General features: G+C 47.5%; 1 protein-coding gene across 1 annotated transcript; it reads right to left on the minus strand.

Annotated features, from left to right (window-relative positions):
• Positions 1–221: 221 nt before the first annotated feature.
• fezf1 (FEZ family zinc finger 1) lies at positions 222–6,178 on the minus strand. The gene is made up of 4 exons (XM_038781382.1): positions 5,096–6,178; positions 4,824–4,958; positions 1,409–1,541; positions 222–1,014 (listed from the first exon to the last, which is right to left on the minus strand). Exons 1-4 carry the CDS (start codon positions 5,894–5,896, stop codon positions 749–751), a joined length of 1,335 nt encoding a protein of 444 aa, XP_038637310.1. The 5' UTR covers positions 5,897–6,178; the 3' UTR covers positions 222–748.
• Positions 6,179–21,402: the final 15,224 nt, after the last annotated feature.

A 21,402-nucleotide genomic window follows, 5' to 3' on the forward strand; every position in this document is an offset into this window, starting at 1 on the left:
ATCGCCCATGATATGCAGTACAGGATAGATAGTGTAACCTGGCATTACGTGTGTAGAATAACATATATGCTTCATAATAGAGGGAGGGAAATGTCAGTGTATATTCTATATATAGCGAACAGATATATAAAGAAAAAATGTTGAATAGATTTACAGAATGATTTAATTTAAAACCTCAACTCTTCAAATCACATTCTCAAAACATGCAAAATACTCCACTCTCTGGAGAATTACAAGAGTTTATTTCATCGTCAAAACATACAGCAGGGTCAGGTGGTAATAATGTCTCTTTCTGATACTGGATGAACATTTCTTTAAAACACAGGAGCTGGGCTGTTTTTTTTTTACATATTTAAGAGAGAGAAAGAGAGAGAGCGCGGGAAATCAAGGCGATAATCCCCAAAAACCTAAACCTCCTCTTCCCAGGGTGGCGACTGAGTTCAATAGAGTCTGGAAGTAGATGAGAAATGAACAAATCCGAACGAGTCGAAATCCATGCAGCAGGGGAACGAAAAGATCCAAATAAATACATTATACTCTTTTTTTACATCTCTCCGAACCTGAGATGAAGCGAAATCTTTCCCCCAAACTGTTTTAGATAAAAGGCCTTCGAGTCACAACAATCTCCATGACCGAGTCTTTATTCATTGTGTATAGAATAGAAATCTGCATGCAAACTGTACTTAGCGTTTATATATATATATATATGTGTGTGCGTATACAGGCGTTGTCCACCGGTCTCCGGTGATCATTTCCGAGGCTGCTCCTCCGTGGAAAGGTCTGCCACCGTGGAACGGGATCCCGCGCAGTTGTCGTGTAACTTCCTGACGTGTTTTTTCAGATCAAAGTTCCGGCAGAAGCCCTTGCCACAGGCAGAGCAGGTGAATGGCTTCTTGTCATTGTGAGTGTGCATGTGGAAGGTCAGGTTATAGATCTGGTGAAAAGCCTTGTTGCAGACACTGCACTTAAACTGCTTCTCCCCGCTGTGAGTCAGTTTGTGGTTCTTGTAGTTACCTGTAAAACGATGCAAGGCGCGGATTTAACACGGAACTTAAGCAAAATACTTTTTTTTTAAAAGAAACCTCGTAGGTTAGCAACCATTTGCTGCATTTTGGAGGGCGAGGGTGAATAAATGCTTCACTAAAAATGTCAGCAACTTTTATCGAAACCAGAAATGTTTCGCAATAAATTATTCCAGAAAGAAGTCGTTTTGGGCTGGCCCAATTAACTTTTGTAGACTTGTACAAGTCATTTCAAATCATTCGTTCGAAAAACGTTGTTATGTAGACACTAAACAGCTAAACAGAGATTAATTCGTTCCCTAGTCTTTAGATAACTCCCTGACTGTCTCTTTTTTATGATGATTCCCACCAACCTTCACCGACCCCCACCCCCTTGACCCCCCTACCTTTTTGGTGAAATCCTTTGCCACAGAACTCGCACACAAAGGGTTTATAGCCAGCGTGTATTCTGGTGTGAGTGTTGAGTGTGGAACTCCGATTGAACGCCTTTCCACACTGGTTGCATTTGTGAGGTTTTTCCTGCCGATTGATGGAAAATGCAAATTCAGTAAATGTTACAGCAGGTAACCAGCACATTTCCCACCAAAGCTTTCCATTTCCCCCAAGCAGTGACACTGTTCAATCTGAGCCGAACTCTCTGTTCTTTTGTTTTTGCTATCACATTCAGCTGAACACGGGATTCCCCTCCCCCCGGTGCAGAGAACCCTCACTCAACTGAATGTATCAGCCACTCCAGACATAATGGTCCCTGACCATTACTCACATGGAAGCTGAATCCCTACAACTCACTACCCTGCTCACATGGAAAACTTCTCCCGAAACACAGAGGAGGGCAGACAGCGTATGGGCAAATATGACGGAGATGTTTACAAATAAAATGGACCGTCTCCCCCTCTTTCCTCCCACTGTCCACATTCACTCTGCCCCCCTTTCCTCCCACTGTCCACATTCACTCTGCCCCCTCTTTCCTCCCACTGTCCACATTCACTCTGCCCCCTCTTTCCTCCCACTGTCCACATTCACCCTGCCCCCTCTTTCCTCCCACTGCCCACATTCACTCTTCCCCCTCTTTCCTCCCACTGTCCACATTCACCCTGCCCCCTCTTTCCACCCACTGCCCACATTCACTCTGCCCCCTCTCTCCTCCCACTGCCCACATTCACCCTGCCCCCTCTTTCCACCCACTGCCCACATTCACTCTGCCCCCTCTTTCCTCCCACTGTCCACATTCACTCTGCCCCTCTCTCCACCCACTGCCCACATTCACTCTGCCCCCTCTTTCCTCCCACTGTCCACATTCACTCTGCCACCTCTCTCCTCCCACTGCCCACATTCACTCTGCCCCCTCTTTCTACCACTGCCCACATTCACTCTGCCCCCTCTCTCTCACTGCCCACATTCACTCTGCCCCTCTTTCTCCCATTTCCCACGTTCACTCTGCTCCTGCCCCTCACTGCCTACATTCACTCTGCTCCCCCTCTCTCACTGCCCACATTCACTCTGCCCCTCTCTGTGCCCACATTCACACTGCCCCCTCCCACTGCCCACATTCACTCTGCCCCCTCTCTCTTGCTGTCACATTCACTCTGCCCCCTCTCTCTCCCACTGCCCACATTCATTCTGCCCCCCCTCTCTCGCTGTCACATTCACTCTGCCCCCCTCTCTCGCTGTCACATTCACTCTGCCCCCCTCTCTCTCCCACTGTCCACATTCACTCTGCCCCCTCTCTCTCTCTCCCACTGCCCACATTCACTCTGCCCCCCTCTCTCTCTCCCACTGCCCACATATACTCTGCCCCCTTTCTCTCTCCCACTGTCCACATTCACTCTGCCCCCTCTCTCTCTCCCACTGCCCACATTCACTCTGCCCCCCTCTCTCTCTCCCACTGCCCACATATACTCTGCCCCCTTTCTCTCTCCCACTGCCCACATTCACTCTGCCCCCTTTCTCTCTCTCGCTGTCACATTCACTCTGCCCCCTCTCTCTCGCTGCCCACATTCACTCTGCCCCCTCTCTCTCTCCCACTGTCCACATTCACTCTGCCCCCTCTCTCTCCCACTGCCCACATATACTCTGCCCCCTTTCTCTCTCCCACTGTCCACATTCACTCTGCCCCCTCTCTCTCGCTGCCCACGTCCACTCTGCCCCCTCTCCCTCGCTGTCACATTCACTCTGCCCCCTCTCTCTCTCGCTGTCACATTCACTCTGCCCCCTCTCTCTCTCTCCCACTGTCCACATTCACTCTGCCCCACTCTCTCGCTGCCCACATTCACTCTGCCCCCCTTCTCTCGCTGTCACATTCACTCTGCCCCCTCTCTCTCACTGCCCACATTCACTCTGCCCCCTCTCTCTCGCTGTCACATTCACTCTGCCCCCTCCCTCTCTCCCACTATCCACATTCACTCTGCCCCCTCTCTCTCACTGCCCACATTCACTCTGCCCCCTCTCTCTCGCTGCCCACATTCACTCTGCCCCCTATCTCTCACTGCCCACATTCACTCTGCCCCCCCCCCTCTCTCTCTAGCTGCCCACATTCACTCTGCCCCATCTCTCACTTTCACATTCACTCTGCCCCCTCTCTCCCACTGCCCACATTCACTCTGCCCCCCTCTCTCTCACTATCACATTCACTCTGCCCCCTCTCTCTTTCCCACTGCCACATTCACTCTGCCCCCCCCCCCTCTCTCTCACTGTCACATTCACTCTGCCCCCCCCTCTCTCTCTCCCACTGCCCACATTCACTCTGCCCCCTTTCTCTTTCCCACTGCCCACATTCACTCTGCCCCCTTTCTCTCTCTCCCACTGCCCACATTCACTCTGCCCCCTTTCTCTCTCTCCCACTGCCCACATTCACTCTGCCCCCTTTCTCTCTCTCCCACTGCCCACATTCACTCTGCCCCCTTTCTCTCTCTCCCACTGCCCACATTCACTCTGCCCCCCTCTCTCTCTCACTGCCCACATTCACTCTCTCCCCCTCTCTCTCTCACACTGCCCACGATTACTCTGCCCCCCTCTCTCCCCCACTGCTCGCACTCACTCTGCCCCCTCTCTCTTTCCCACTGCTCGCACTCACTCTGCCCCCTCTCTCTCTCACTGTCACATTCACTCTGCCCCCTTTCTCTCTCTCCCACTGCCCACATTCACTCTGCCCCCTCTCTCTTTCCCACTGCTCGCACTCACTCTGCCTCCTCTCTCTCTCACTGTCACATTCACTCTGCCCCCTTTCTCTCTCTCCCACTGCCCACATTCACTCTGCCCCCCCCCTCTCTCACTGCCCACATTCACTCTCTCTCCCTCTCTCTCACACTGCCCACGATTACTCTGCCCCCTCTCTCTCACTGTCACATTCACTCTGCCCCCTCTCTCTCTCCCACTGCCCACATTCACTCTGCCCCCCCCTCTCTCTCACTGTCACATTCACTCTCTCCCCCTCTCTCTCTCTCACACTGCCCACGATTACTCTGCCCCCTCTCGCTCTCACTGTCACATTCACTCTCTCCCCCTCTCTCTCTCACTGCCCACATTCACACTCTCCCCCTCTCTCTCTCTCACACTGCCCACGATTACTCTTCCCTCTCTGTAAACGTCCTCGCCCCCGGTGTGAGCAGCCGACCACTACCATGTCGATCTGAATCCGGACCCCCCCCCCCCCCCAGCCCAGCCCAGCCCCCATCCCACCTCCAGTCCCCAGCCCCCCACCCCCCAGCCCCCACCCGTTCAGGGCTCCACAAGCCGAGGGCTGCAGAGTGCTGCGGGTTTGCTCCCGGGTTGAGTGGGAAGTGGGTGTACCTCCCTCCATACCTGTGTGTGGATAATCTTGTGTCGGCAGAGAGTGCTGGCCTGGCGAAAGCCTTTGCCACAGACTTTACACACGAACGGTCGAGCTCCAGTGTGCACCGGCATGTGACGGGTTAAATTATAATGTGCGTTAAATACCTAAAAACAAAATGAGAGAGGGAAGGGGGGGGTGGGTTAGATTCTCATGAACTGTCAGAGTGAAAAGCCAGAGATGTGCAGATCCGGATAGGAGGGAAGGGGAGGAGGGAGTGCAGCTACTGAAGCTCCAAACTTGCCTTGCCACAAACTTCGCAGGTGAACACTTTGGGCTTGCTGCTGGGCGGGTGGCTGCTGCTGCTGACCTTGCAGGACTGTTTGAGGGCCAGTTTCTCCGACAGGAACTGCGCGCTCTCTTTCACGTAGTGCTGAATCTGAGCCGGCGAGAGCTCCTTGAAGGCGGCCGGGTACCTCTCCAGGGAGGGCTGCACTAACACCTTGCTCCTGTCGGCCAGGAAGGCTTTCTGCTGGAGAGCCTGCAGGGGGGAACCCAGCAGGTAGGAGGCCATCGGGTGCACGTTGAAGATGGTGGCGGCGGCCGGGGGGACGCAGGGGCGCTCGCCGCAGTTGAGGTAGCAGAGGGCGCCCATTGCGTGGAAGGAGCTCTGGTTGACCACCCGCGGCCGGATGAGCCGGTACTGCTCCAGCGGGGGGGGCAGGCTGCATGCGTCCGCCTTGGAGGGCACCAAGCGGGCACAGTCGTAGGAAGGGTCCAAGTGGCTTTTGCGGAGCTCGGCGCCGCTCGGGGCAACTTTGGAGCTGCTGTCGTAACCCAGGGGCAGCAGGGGGATCATACAGGGCACCGAGGAGTTCAGGTGTAACACGTGCTTGGCCTCGCCCTTCATCGCCGTTCCTTGGAGCAGGTTTGGATACGGGGCGCACTTCGGCTCTGGAGTCCTGGCCATGATTCGCTCGATAGAGAAAGCCAAGGGTTTGGAAGTGCTGATCATGCCGTCTCCAGCTTGCAGACTCTCTCTCCCAGCAGAAGTCGCTCCAAGAATCCTATCTGCGCGGCAGCGATGGGAGTAAGTGTTGTCCATATCTGTTTGTATGCTAAAGATCTACTTGCTCTTTTTGTGGTGGTGGTGTGTGTGTGTGTGAGAGAGAGAGACGCCCCTTTTCTCCGTGTTGCAGATTTGGACGGAAATAGACACAACATTAGCAGCACTGCCTGTGTAACAGTGAGCGACCAATCCTACCAGCCAGTTCCCATTACAAGGTGTTGTGCCAATAACGCTCCATACATCTCGCTCCTGTTTCCCATCCGCAGATCAAGTGATAAAAGTCACCAATTCTCTCTTGCAAGCAGTCGGCAATGAAAAGTTTGTATTTGTGTGTGCTGGTTTTGTTTTGTACTCAGGTTAGGAGGGGGGGGGGTGGCTTTGGGTTTTACTCGTCACAGGAGATCCGACTCTAGCCCGCCCGCCCAGGAAAGACAAAAAAAGGGACGCCTCTTTACCCCCCCCCCCCCCCCCCCCCCCCCACACACACACAGACAGCAGCTCTTCCCACTGCCTGGAAGCTCGCGACCAATGTGGAGAAGCGTCTCAATCTGCGGGGCGTTTAACTGATACTAGAGCCAACCCTGGCAGTGAAAGTGGCGAAGTGGTCAGCGGAGCTTCAGCTGAGATTTAGGTCTGCCCAACTCCCTGGCACATGCCCCGAGGTAACTTTCCCAGCACGCCCCCCACCCCTCCCCGCCAGCCTCTCTAACTACAACCCGACGAACTTCTTAAGGTTTAAATGGGTCATTTTCTCCCAGGACTAAATGCCAATCGGCCCACTTTCCATTTGGGTCATTTTGACACGCCCTCTGTATAGAACATTTGTTAGCCACACACACACACAAACACACAATTATCGGACAACGAAATCCCGGGTGTATCTGGCAGCTACATTCCCGAGCACACATTACAATCTCTCGCAATAACAAATATGTCACAACCAATGGACATTTTCTGCGGATGGGAAACAGGAGCAATCTTGAAATATTTCTGGGCTCTGCCGGTCCGACCGCTCACCCCCATTCAGTCCAGGAGATCATTATGTCCTCGCTAATATTTAACCAACATCACTAAATCAGATGATCTGGCCATTCATTGATCGTGGGACCTTGCTGTGGGTCGCGGCATTTTTCCCACCTTCCAACAATGACAGCACTTCCTAAAAGTGCTTCACTAAGTCGTGAAAGCATCTAAATAAATGCGAGAATTTTGTTTTAAATGTCACTGAAATGACGGTAAAAGGTTTGTAAAGAGTGCGGTTGACTTTAGGGAGCAAACGACCTAGATATTCTGATCTCAAAAAGTGGCAGACAGAGCAGGACATCGATGACACCCCCATACCCAAGGACAGTTTCCTAATTTTGGGGGGGGGGGGGGGGGGGGGGGTCTGCCGATAGTTCGTGTGAATTATGTACTTTTCGTTAGTGAAGAACGAATTCGTTATTGAGACATCAATTTAAACAAAATCGAAACAATTCCGCTGTAAATCCATAACCATTGATCGCTTCATCTGATGTCCAGGATTTTTCTGAGACCTAAATAATATTTTTGTTCAACCTAACGCGGTTTATACGATCGTTTGCTGACAGATCCACTATTAATTGATCTTCATTGATCCAAATACTATTTTTTTTTTCAATTTAGGGGACAGACATCGAAAAAAATTGCAGGCACTGCCGTAAATGTGAAACGAGAACACTTGTTGGAAATAGGCAATAGCTTTGTTAACAGCTGGAAGCGAAAAGATAAGTTAGGGATTCAGTGGGAGAACGGGCTGAGGGTGGAGTGTGACCTTCGGTTAGAACTGCAGCCTTGCTGACAAATCCTCAAGTTTGAAACTATATATTTTTTTATCTTTCAGATACTAATTGGAAAAAAGCCCCCACATAAATGTTGGACCCAATTATTTTGGTTGGCTGCATCTCCAGGGATTGCGACAGTTCCCTTGTGGTAGGTATTCGGGGACTTCTGTCTGTACATTTTGGGCTACCTCCTCTGATCTCCGTCCTCAGACCCACCATGCGGAGAGTTAAGCGAGGCGATGTTTGCAGAGAATTGCACTGTGCTCTGTGACACAGGGACGCGGGAGTATTGCAAACACAGCGGCCGAGTCCGGGGCTGGTTGATGTCCTGGGCAACTCAGTCCATTTACACCGCGCTTAAAATGAACATTTGGCTTGGCAAATTGGGCTGCATCGGGTTTCCAGCCAAGCAAGGGGGAGGATATCGGATGTGAGTTGGCGAAATATGAGTTACGTGTCCTTAACCAGTGTTCAAATGCCCGTGACATTTTAAGATTAGGCAAGAGCCCGTGCTGTGGACATTTTAAAAAATATATATTAAAGAAAGGTTTAAGAAAGTGGAGAGTCAGATGGAACAGTTTAGCAACACACTCATTCCAGTCGTAGTTTGAATGGCAGGTGTATTCATAGTACATTTAGTCTGAGTCCCTGGAACCAACCCAGTGCCCCGGGCCCCGCTCTGACTCCAGGCAAAAGGAATGACTTTTCACAATGATTCAGAGATTCGATCCACTGGATTTACACAATGCACAAGGTGCGGAGGGCGGTTTTTTTTTCCAACCTACCTGACAATAATTGAAATGTTCTCCTCTGAAGTCTCTCTCAACTTTTGCATGTTTAGAAATGCTGGTCGAGAGCAATGCATGTGCACAAATCCAGAAACGGACGGAGCTCTCTCTCCCTCCCCGACAGACTGAAGTTGCGGCCAGCCAAGGTTTAGCAAGGTTAAGCGCCGTTCACGGTAAACGACTGCGTCTCGCACCGTTAACCGCAGTGGGAATGGACCAGGGGCAATGGCTTAGTTCAGTTTGAACAGCTTCACACTGGAATTGCCAAGGTCACAGCCAATGGGGGAGCCACTTTGACGTTGTGTGGGCAACAAACGGTCGTGTCATCGCCATTGTGAAATCACCGGCTTCACACTTTGCTCCAATTGCGGACTGTTTTGACAGGGCCTGGGCTCACAGGGCCTGGACACTATGGCCTGTGCTCACATGGCCTGTGCACATGACCTGGGGTCACATGGCCTAGGTGCACATGGCCTCTACACATGCCTGGGCTCACATGGCCTCTACACATGCCTGGGCTACATGGCCTGTACACATGCCTAGGCTCACATGGCATGTACACATGCCTGGGCTCACATGGCCTGTACACATGGCCTGGGTACTTGGCCTGGGCACCCATGGCCTGCTGTCAGATGAGATTCGAAAGGGGAGAAGTGTGAGCTCACTTTTGTGTTGTAACCTGAGACCATTCAGATTTCATGCTGGCTAGTAAAAGTCATTCCAGTACCTCTGGGAAGTGCGTTGGGCCCACTCGGAAATATCTACAGGAGTTTGATTCTATTTAGTATTAATGGAGCCAATGGTCCCATGATCTGCCTCTTGATGTTATAATGGTGACGGTGCTCCATTTTGCCGTGCCGGGCAGTGTGTGAATTCTCTTCTGATGGTCTTGGGCTCTGCATGGGATTTATCTGCTTTAAAAGTGCTCCTCGACTAAAGTGGTGATGTGAAACTTACTCTGTTTCTCATTGATGCAATTTAGAAGTGGATTAAAATTCGACAACCCTTCCACCTGCAGTGACAAAAACAATATTTCAATGGACGAGGACACGGCACTGTGGTTAGCACTACTGCCTCACAGCGCCAGGGACCTGGGTTCAATTCCGTCCGTGGGTGACTATGTTGAGTTTGCACATGCTCTCAGTGTGTGTGAGTTTCTTCCGGGTGCTCCGGTTTCGCTCACAGTCCAAATATGTGCAGGTTAGTTGGATTGGCTCTGTTAAATTGTCCTATAGCACCCAGGAGGTGGTTAGGTTATGGGCATAGGGTGAGGTGGGTGATGGACTGGACCTGGGTAGACTGCTCTTTGGGAAGAACGTTGCAGATTCGATTGGCTGAATGGCCTCCTTCTGCACTGTAGGTTGACTTACAGTAATGGGCAGGAGATTTAGAGGGGATTTGAGGAAAACCTTTTTACACAAAGCATGATGGGAATCTGGAACTCACTACCTGAAATGCTGGTAGAGGTGGGAACCCTCACAACATTTAAGAAGTATTTACATTAGGTTTTTCAAAGTGTGGGTCATGACCCGCGGGTGTTGGGAGGGTTGTGCAGTGCTAGGTTATGGCATTTTGATGGTGGCCCTGATCGCGGCAGAAGCGCTCAGTGGCCCTCACGGGCATTTACATTGAGAATGATGGCCATTGCTGCCTTTTAAATGAAAATAAATGAGGCTTTGTCGAGTCTTCCAGGCAGGCAGCACAGAGTAGGTCAACCATCCTGCACATAAACTTGATGTCAAGCACTATGTGCTTTTGGTGCCAGATGACGGAGTGGAGTTGCTTCCATTTTCCAGCTGCTGGCAAGAGGTCTGTGAAGATGGATAGTTTCCTTAAAGGTAAGACAGGCCAGAGACTAAATTAGGCAGTGTATCTACTCAACAGGATCTCACGTTAGAATCTGCTGGCCAACCTTCTGAGAGAGCTGCACAGGAGAGTCTAAGGCAGGACAGAGCAGTGCTAGTGTTAGCTCCGTACAGAGCTCTAGGGCCTCTGGTTAACAGCCTATAAAGAAGAAACTTCACACGGGAACAAAGCAGTATAAAGATGATTCCTTGAGGTATTTTGTCAAGTGTGCAAATAAGGGTGCAAAATCAATATGTTATATTCAAGGGAGTACTGGCGAATGAAGAGAAGTTTCAGATTTTGAAAGAGGGTGGGTGAAAAATTCCTTTTGAGGTTGAGACCCCAGAGTCAGTTATTAAACTTAGAGCTGTCTCCAAATTGAAAGGCTATGATGCTGCTGTAGCTGACCTGGGATAGCACATCAAAAACATGCTGAAAGCCCACAGGGATGTCAGCGTTCTGAAGTGGCACCTCCAGTGCTAGGAAAATAAGCATTTTGTTGCTATTGCCCTTCATGATGACCCACATGTGCATGGCTGAGTTTTCTGTTTTTATAAAGGAACTGGCTGAAGTCTGCACCTGATATGCAAATTGCCCTCTCCTCCTTTGAACATGATTGGAGTGAGAGCATGAGGGCCTCCCCTTTCCCATGGGAGCTAAGCAAATGTGGCCTGTGTTATGAAGGTTGCTGGCGTGGATCGTGAAGGTTGGCCAGTTGGTAAAAGAGGGTGCTGGGGAAAAAGTTTAAAACACTGATTTAGACGAGCAGCTGAAATTGCATAGTATTAAAGCCACAGACTAAGTGCTGGCAAATGGGATTGGAATAGATAAGTGCGTGATGGCTGCGCAGGTACAGTGTAAAACTTTAGAAAGCGCCTTGTGATGTCCGGAAGTTGTGAAATTCTCTGTAGATACAAATCCCCCTTTTCCCAGAAAGCTCTGGTTGGAGCCTTCATGGAATGTCGGGAACGCTCAGCAGCTCTGGCAACACCTGTGGAGCGAGAAGCAGAGTTAACGTTTCGAGCCTTCGGAGCTGAGTAGAGGAAGACAAGTGATGGATTTTATACAGTGTTTACACTGGAGCAAGTTAGGCTAAATAGGTCAGGGATAGATGGGAGCTGGTAAAGTTTTGATAAAGAAGTCAGGGCCACAAGACAACGAGTTGTGTAAGAGACTAAAGAAGATGCTGATAGTGGTAAAAGTAAAGGTCAAGTTGGCAAAAAAAAGTTCACGGTCTGAAGTTTTTGAAATTAGCGTTAAGTAAAATGTCATAAATTGTATACATGTGCGGAGCGAAGTGGAATACTCGGACTCAAGAATGTTTTTCCTTCACTTTCAAAATCCCTGAGATCAAATCAATCTCAGCCGATGCCGGTTTCATTCATTAACAGAGGGCGATATGGAGACATTCCGTTCGTTAACATGCGATTTGCAAAGTGGCCTGGCCTTGCCATTGTTCCGGCTGAACAATAATTTTGAACTATAAACCTGGTTTACATAAATTCACGACATTTCAGCTGGAAGCATAAAAATTGATTAAAAACACAGTAAAGGCCATTCGGTAGCGAAACTGCGAGAGTCAGGTTCCCAAATGTAAAAGTTGCTGAAATACGCATCTTTCCCAACGCATAGTCTGCCTGTTCTCTAATAGAAATTCACCTGATTTTCAATTATCAGTGTTATAATTAACAAAAAACACAGGATGTCATCTCTCCAGTGGAGTCTGATTTGCCTGGTGCATTCCTGCCATTTTGACAGCGGACACCTCTGGGAAAACAGGACGGTAAGTCCGATAAACAGGACTAAGTGAAAGGCAGCAACAGCCTTGGTGTGAATGAGCGATGAGATCTCGGGTGGCGTTAGGGCCGCGCGGAAGCCCCGGGAGGACCTGGCCAGTCAGCGAGAGCGGCGCCAGGACTCGGGCGGGATTTTCGTGCGGGTTTCTCATCCTTTCCAAACTGGATCTGTGATCTGGCAGCAGGAGATTGCTGCCAAGCTGCAGCCCGGAGAGCTGGATTGGACATGGAAGCTCAAAGCGAGTAAGTAAAGACAGCAAAAGGAGTTTTAATTCAGACAGGATGATCTGGCAAATTGGCTCAATGATTATTAAAATCCACATCCACTCCTGCTCAATTGTATTTTGTCCAGGAATTAATGTGAGTGGCGGAGTGGGAGGAAGCCGCGATTTAATTTGTGCTAAAAAAGCTGCTCACTGTGTTTTGCTTCATGAACACAACAGCATGTTTAACAGCTAACCCTGTGCAAATGATTCTGGGGCGGATCAATACACCCAGCCCCGGGCTCCGGGCAGCGAACTCGGAATCATATCCCATTGGAACAGTGAAGGCCTGCAACCTCCCTCCCTCCCTCCCTCCCTGATTCACCTTAACTCCCTGAATCACCTTAACTCCCTGAATCACCTTAACTCTGATTCACCTTCACTCCCTGATTCACCTTCACTCCCTGATTCACCTTCACTCCCTGATTCACCTTAACTCCCTGAATCACCTTAACTCTGATTCACCTTCACTCCCTGATTCACCTTCACTTCCTGATTCACATTCACTCCCTGATTCACATTCACTCCCTGATTCACCTCTTTCACTTCCCCCTCCGCCCCAGCTCCCATCCTCCCCAGCTTCCCTTCCCCCCCAGATCCCCTCCTCTTCCCCCAGATCTCCCTTTCCCCTGCTCCCTCTATCCCTCTCCCACTCCCCCACCCCCACATCTCCTCCCCCAACCCCATCTTCCCCCACCCCTCCATCTCTCCCCACCCGTCCATCTCTCCCCGCCTCTCCATCTCCCCTCACCCATCCATCTCTCACCACCCCCCATCTCCCCAATGCACCTCCATCCCTCCATGCCCCTCCATCTGCCCCACTCCTCAATCTCCCCTTGTCCCCCATCTGCCCCACTCCTCAATCTCCCCTTGTCCCCCATCTCCCCCCACACTACCCCTGCTGCCCCGCCCTCTGTCGCCAACCTTCTGCCTCCTCTCCCCTTCTCCCCAGCACACCCTAACCCCACCCGCCCCCTCTACCCCATTCCCTCCCACTACTTTCCCTCCACCAACCTGTTTCATCTGAAATTGAATTCTTGCCATTTCCAATGATTCTGACTGTGCCTCACGCAATTTTAAATGCTCCGCTACCGTTGCAATTACTTCCTCTTTTTCAGACAATGTTAACTTCAATACTTTTGCCAAATCTAAAAGCCTTGTTTTAGTCACGGTTTGTAAGGTGATGTGTGTGACCATCTCCACCCCCAGAATCTTCTGAGCCTCTTAAAGAGCCATTGTCCACAACACAATCCCTATTTAAACTTGAATACAATACCTAAAAAGCAAACACGAATATGCTCACCCCTCACTGTCGATGAGTTCACTAAGCCAACCCAATCATGAAAGATAGACTTTTATCCGACGAGTCTCCAATTTCATTTGGAACAGGGCTTTGAAACCCCAAAGTGTATTATGAAGCTCACCTGACCTATAACTTTTATGTTGAATTTGGCTAGTATGAGCACAAGAGCCTTCAATTCAGGTGTGATTCATCAGACTTCCTAGGCAAATTTATCAAAACAAAGTTTATTATAAGAATGTTGTTCACATATATAAAATGCAGCAATAATTTGTTATCGATTATAAACATAAAGGAAACCAATCAGCTATAGTAATCTATGTTTATAACCCTTAATGAATCACCCTTAGTAGCTGTTCCAATTCAATACAAAATCCAATAAACCAAAACCATTTTCGTGGGACTGGTCCTTTCCCTGAGATTCTGATTCAGTACCAACCACATTCACATTTCCAAAGAAAGGGGGATGAGGTGATATGCATATGCATAGTAATGCATATAGTTAGATGTATGACCTCCGACCGGCAGGTACAGACAGATTTTCACCATGTAACTCCAGAGATTGGGCAGTTGGTGGTAAGTCATACTGGAGGACAGTTGAATTAGAAGTAGCCACAGGAGAATTCACTTATTCATTACCGTTTGTATCATAGTTTCTTTAGTTATCTTTCCAAATGTTCATTTTGTCAATAAACTATCTTACCAGTAAAGAACTAGATATTCTGTGTGCATCTTTACCATGGTCACAACATGGAACATAACATTCAGTAGTGTTGAACAATTGAAGGTAACTATGGAGAAGACAGGACGAAACAGACTGCAGAAAGAAAAAAGAAAATTCTTCCACCTACCTGGTAAACCTATGGGCAACTGGAAGGAAGGACTATGAAGTTAGAGATGGATGGTCTGAAGGCACCTCAGCAGCTTCAAGTCATCAGTAATTGGCATGTTTTTAAGCAGCAATTCAAATTCTATTTAACAGCCCTTGGCCTCCAGGGACAGCCTGATGACGGTCATATTGCATTGCTGCACAGAGTAGCAGGTCCTCAAGCAAACAAAATTCATAATACCTTCGTATCCAATTGCAAAGCAGAAAGCAAGAGCTTCAACAATGTAATACATTATTTGATCGATATTGCTCCCTGAAAAAAAATGAAACCTTTGAGCGTTGTCTTTCGCATGTATACTCAGAAGGGTGGACAATCATCCGATTGTTTTCTTTTTGTTTAATTTAGAGTACCCAATTTTTTTTTCCAATTAAGGGGCAATTTAGCATGGCCAATCCACCTACCCTGCATATCTTTGGGTTGTGGGAGTGAAACCCATGCAGACAAGGAGAGGTTCTATTGTTTTCTATCTGACTTGCGGTTGAAGGCGCAGTCCTTCAAAGCCATGGATGATCTGCGATCAGAGAGTGTTTGGTATATCAAATGGCAAGGTATGTGAGAGGTTATTAAGGGAAGATGAGCTTCAACTAGAAAACTCAATCAAGATTTGTCATGCCTGCAAGCTAGCAGGTTAGCGCACTCAATCTGAAACATTTGGCGCCAATGTGGAAGAAGACACCAGCACCGTAAGCATTGTGATGCAGTTGAATAAGAAATGTGGTACCAGGGTGGGTGGCCATTTTAAACGACTGACCAGGTCCACCATTTTATGCCAGCGATATGGCAATCGACATTTGCCATGACAGTGTCCAACATGTGGGAAGGTGTGTTCCAAGTGTGGCAGAACAAATCCCTTTGCGAGGCAATGTTTTTCACATCCAACAGTGGACCAACAGGATCAGTCAACGGGATTGATGAGATGTGCATTGAAGACCTGTTTTTCGTTGATCTGATTCCAACTGAGGACATGATGAGTCCCGAAAATGCAAAGTAAAGAAGCTTTACTTACTAGTTGCAGCAGTAGTGATGGTGATGTTGATATCATGGAAGACAGATAGACAATTCCATGATGCTGAATGGCACATTGATCAAAGCTTGACAAAGGAACGTGGGCCAAACTTATCAGTTCGTTAGATATGAACGGGCTGTGAGTTAAACTGAAAGTCGTCAATCAAACAAGACTACTGAAAGGCTACAATGGGAGTGATATTGTGACGTTGGGAGCATGTGAGCTCAAAGCATGTGTCGAACAGAAGTCATATCATACCATTTTACATTGAAATGAAATGAAATGAAATGAAAATCGCTTATTGTCACAAGCAGGGCCGGTTTTAAGCCTATTTGACCAATTTCATCAAATTGGGCCCCGCACCTTAAGGGGGCCCCGCGCCAGCAGCGACAGAGTTACCGTTTGAAGCCTTTTCTGTATTCTAAGAGGAACTATAGGGTAGTTTTTACTTTTGGGGAACGCACCGCATTACCGTCGACAAATCCTTCAGCCCTGCGCCGCCAAATCCTTCCGCCCGGGAAGTAAGTTTCAAAATTTTAGTATATCAAGCATTTAATGTTTTTTTTGGTTAAAGACGAGCATACTACACGAAATATAAACATACATAAATTTTTACTTTTGTAGAGTAGGGGCCCCGCCATCACTTTTCTAATTGGTCCCGCAATTCCTAGCACCGGACCTGGTCACAAGTAGGCTTCAAATGAAGTTACTGTAAAAAGCCCCTAGTCAGCACATTCCAGTGCCTGTTCAGGAAGGCTGGTACGGGAATTGAACCGTGCTGCTGGCCTGCCTTGGTCTGCTTTCAAAGCCAGCAATTTACCCCTGTGCTAAACCAGCCCCTGTGTGCATGGAACACAAGTTCTATCATTTAAAAAAAAAAATTAGAGTACCCAATTCATTTTTTCCAATTAAGGGGCAATTTAGCATGGTCAATCCACCTACCCTGCACATCTTTGGGTTGTGGGGGTGAAATCCACACAAACATGGGGAGAATGTGCAAACTCCACATGGACAGTGACCCAGAGCCGGGATCGAACCCGGGACCTTGGCACCGTGAGGCCACCGTGCTGCCCAACACAAGTCTATCATAGGAGCACAAGAGTGTGAGGCACTTAAGCGGCTGTATATTCCAGACAGCACTGCGACAGAGGATGCATGCAAATGGCAGCGAGATGGTGAAAAGGAAGAGCCCAAAGGAATTGCAGAATTCTGGTTGACGGTCTTCAAAAATGTAGGTTTGCTCAGTGACGTCATACAGGAGCATTATGCGCCTATTTACAACACTTAAAGGTGAATCTTTCAGATCCTAGATAGCCAATGGGTTTTACTCTTGAGCCAAATGAAGCAGTGACAACAATATGCAAGATGGAGTGAATCTTTCCGGTAGCCACAACACAGAACAACCCCTCCTCCCCCTGGCAAAGCTGATGGAGTAAAGGAATAGCTCAATGTCCTCTGATCTGTGGAATCACATTGATTGTAAAAAATAAGGTCACTGTGACTGCAAGTATTTTCAAAGAACAAAGGAGAATATAATATTTCGCGTGTTAGCTTTTTTGCCTGGTCAGCTAGTTCCTGCAGCAGAATTGTTGTGATTTTGATCTGGTCACCAGTCCCAGCGGTGTTGTGACAATGGAGCAGAGGGAGAGCATTGGCAATGGCAGAATGAACAGATGGGCTTTGCTTTAAGACGTTAATTGCAACCCTCTCACTGTCACGTTCAACTGCGGGTGCGAAGCTCCGACCTGAGCTACACCTGAGCAGTATCAGTTTGGTTTAGACGGCGGAAAACGAGGGGGAGGGAAGATGGTGGTGGGGGGTGGGGGTAGCTGGTCCCACAACACTTGCCCAGTTATTCAACTGGCCAGCTGTTCTATAGCTGGTACAAAATGTTTTGTTGCCAAGAGAAAGGCTGTGCGTGAAAAACGAGAATGTAAACGTGTAATTTGGAAATGAAATTAGATTAAATTACTTTACCGACCGAATCTCCAATTGCCCCTACATACAAGCGAAGCACAAATAAACCGACAATCACCATTTGCCGGTAAACAAAAATAAACACTCCAATCGACCAAAAGATTGAAATAGGTTCGAGTGAAACCAGTTTTCACGTTTACGAGCAGGCTGTGAGAATGTAACACAAACAGTATGTTCAGGAGGGAGAAGCTCCAGTCTGGCTAGATTTAACTGAAGTGATTGTAGTGTGATCTCCCCTTAAATCTCTGGGCCCATTTAGACAATCCTCAAAGGGGCGATATGTTCCCAGCCGTTTAAAATAATTATTGAGTATGTGTGTGGTTATAAAATAATCTAACTCTGTCTACTGATATTCTATGTGTGTCTGTGTGTATATAAAATTATCTGTGTGTATTTATCAATAAAAGTTATCTGAGTATGTGTCGTTATTTGTGTGTGTCTATATATAATTATCTAGGTGAGTGTGTCTATAAAGTTATGAGTGTGTGTCTAAGGGCAGCGCGGTGGCACAGTGGTAGCACTGCAGTCTCACGGCACCGAGGTCCCAGGTTCGATCCCGGCTCTGGGTCACTGTCCGTGTGGAGTTTGCACATTCTCCCCGTGTGTGCATGGGTTTCGCCCCTACAACCCAAAGATGTGCAAGGTAGGTGGATTGAACATGCTAAATTGCCCCTTAATTAGAGAAAAAAAATGAATTGGGTACTCTAAATTTTTTTTTTTTAAATGAGTCTATGTCTATAAAGTTATAAACCTATCTGTGTGTGTGTCTATAATATTTTCTGTGTGTTAGTAAAGTTATCTGTGTGCGTCTGCAACATTTTCTGTATGTATCTATAAAGTATGTGTGCCTGTAACTTTTTCTGTGTGTGTCTATAAAGTTATCTGTGTGTGTGCCTATAATATTTTTTGTGTCTCTATAAAGTTGTCTGCTTGTGTCTATAACATTTTCTGTGTCTGTCTATAACGTTTTCTGTGTGTCTATAAAGTTATATGAGTGTGTCTATCACCTTTTCTGTGCGTCTATCACATTTTCTGTGCGTCTATAAAGTTATCTGTGTGTCTATAATGGTTTCTATCTGTCTATAAAGTTATCTGAGTGTCTATCACATTTTCTGTGTGTGTCTATAACATTTACTGTGCATGGCTATAAAGTTATCTGTGTGCGTCTTTAATATTTTCGGTAGGTGTCTATAAAGTTATCTATGCGCGTGCCTACAACATTTTCTGTGTGTCCAGAAAGTTATCTGAGTGTGTCTATCTCATTTTCTGTGCGTCTATCACATTTTCTGTGCGTCTATAAAATTATCTGTGTGTCTATAATGTTTTCTATTTGTCTATAAAGTTATCTGACTGTCTATCACATTTTTTGTGTGTCTGTAAGGTTATCTGTGTGTATCTGTAACATTTTCTGTATGTGTCTATAAAGTGTGTGTGTCTATAACATTTACTGTGCGTGTCTATAAAGTTATCTGTGTGCGTCTTTAATATTTTCTGTATGTGTCTATAAAGTTATCTATGTGCGTGCCTACAACATTTTCTGTGTCCAGAAAGTTATGTGTGTCTATAACATTTTCTGTCTGTCTATAAAGTTATCTGTGTGCGTGCCTACAACATTTTCTGCGTCTGCCTATTACATTTTCTGAGTGTCTATAAAGTTATCTGTGTGTGTCTATATCATTTTCTGTCTGACTATAAAGTTATCTGTGTGCGTGCCCACAATATTTTCTGTGTCTATAAAGTTATCTGTGTGTCTATAATGTTTTCTGTGTGTCTCTATAAAGTTAAATGAGTGTGCCTACAACATTTTTAGTGTCTATAAAGTTATCTGTGTGTGTGCCTATAACATTTTTTGTGTCTATAATATTTTCTGTATGTGTCGATAAAAATATTTTCTGTATGTGTCTATAAAGTTATCAGTGTGTGTGTGTGTCTGTAACATTTGCTGTGTGTCTATAAAGTTATCTGCGTGTGTCTATAACATTTTCTGTGTGTCTGTAAAGTTAGCTGTGTGTGTCTATAACATTTTCTGTGTGTCCAGAAAGTTATCTGTGTCTATACCATTTTCTGTCTGTCTATAAAGTTATCTGTATGTGGCTGTAACATTTTCTGTGTGTCTATAAAGTTATCTGTGTGTGTTTATAACATTTACTGCGCCTGCCTATAACATTTTCTGTGTGTCTATATGTTAACTGAGTGTGTCTATAACATTTTCTGTGTGTCTGTAAAGTTAGCTGTGTGTGTCTATAACATTATCTGTGTGTCTATAACATTTTCTGTGTGTGTCTGTGTCTATAAAGTATGTGTGTGTGTCTATAAAGTTATCTGTGTGTGTGCTATAACATTTTCTGTGTGTCCAAAGTTATCTGTGTGCGTCTGTAACATTTTCTGTGTGTGTCTGAAACATTTTCTCTGTGTGTCTGTAACATTTTCTGTGTGTCGATAAAGTTATCTGTGTGCGTCTGTAACATGTTCTGTGTCTATAACATTTTCTGTATGTCTGTAAAGTTATCTGAGTGTGTCTATCACATTTTCTGTGTGACTATAAAGTTATCTGTGTCTAATATTTTTTGTGCGTCTATAAAGTTCTGTGTGTGTCTATAACATTTTCTGTGTCTATAAAATTTTGTATGTGTGCGTGCGCCTATAAAATGTGTTCATATAAGTTATCTGTCTATGTCTATGTGTGTGTGTGTGTTTAGAAACACAAATTTGGACTATTTCTGTGACTCTCTTGGACGCAAAAGTACAAACGTTCATTCAGTTTTCAACCATGTCTCCACCCCTGCCCACTCACCCCAAGAGGTATTTGAGGAAATAAATATCAACTTCTTTCTGCAGAGATTTTTTCTAGGTCTAACTCCGAAAATTATAGAAAAGTGTGCATAGTTTTAAATCAAGGAAACTGAAGTGGCCATCAATTCACTCAGAACACGATTGGAAGTAAACTGTGGTTTTAATAGACTTACAACAGAGCCTGCCTGCAACCAGAAGAACTGAGGGCAGGCTCACACGGCTGCAGCACTTTATACTTCCGGTAGTGGGAGGGGCCATGGGTGGAGCTGAGGGTGGAGCCCTGTACAAGCTCCTCATCTCCCCCTGTGGGCAGAGCCGCGCAAAGGCTCACAGACCGAGCCCACAAGGACACAATACAATACAGTGTGAATACAGAGCCCACAAGGACACAATAAAATACAGTGTGAATTACATTCACCCACTGTAAAAAAAAAAATCAAGTCCGGCGGGGGTGACGGGTCTACAGGTTGAGCCGGTCCGGTGGCCGAGTCGTCCTTTGGGTTCGGCGGAGCACCGGGGTTGCAGCCTCTTCGGGTGGCTGGGTGGTGACGGGCAGTGTGGATATGAGGGTGGACTCGGGGGGAGTTTCGGTGCGAACTCCGTTCCTGACCGGTGTGACGAGCACAGGGGGGGGGGGGGCGCAGGAAGCCTATAGGCGTGGGGGCGCAGGGCATGGGGTGTTGGGTGGGGTGTAGTGTGAGGGGTACCTCGGCGGTGGTGGTGTTGGATCCTGCAGGCGCCAGGTCCTGGAGGGAAACGGTGTCCTGACGGCCGTCGGGGTATTCAATAAAGGTGTAATGTGGGTTCGAGTGAAGCAGTAGTACCCTCTCCACTAGTGGGTCCGTTTTGTGTGTCCGGACGTGCTTCCGGAGGAGAACCGGACCCGGTGTCCTCAACCAGGATGGGAGGGAAGCCTCCGTGGTAATGCCCCTAGGGAAAACGAATAGTCGTCCGTAAGGGGTCTGGTTTGTGGCAGTGCACAGAAGGACCCTAATTGCATGGAGCGCGTCGGGGAGGACCTCCTGCCAGTGGGAGGTCGGGGGATTCCTGAACCGGAGGGTCAGTAGGACGGTCTTCCAGAC

Source organism: Scyliorhinus canicula, chromosome 20, assembly GCF_902713615.1.
Source record: "Scyliorhinus canicula chromosome 20, sScyCan1.1, whole genome shotgun sequence".
NCBI lineage: Eukaryota > Metazoa > Chordata > Chondrichthyes > Carcharhiniformes > Scyliorhinidae > Scyliorhinus > Scyliorhinus canicula.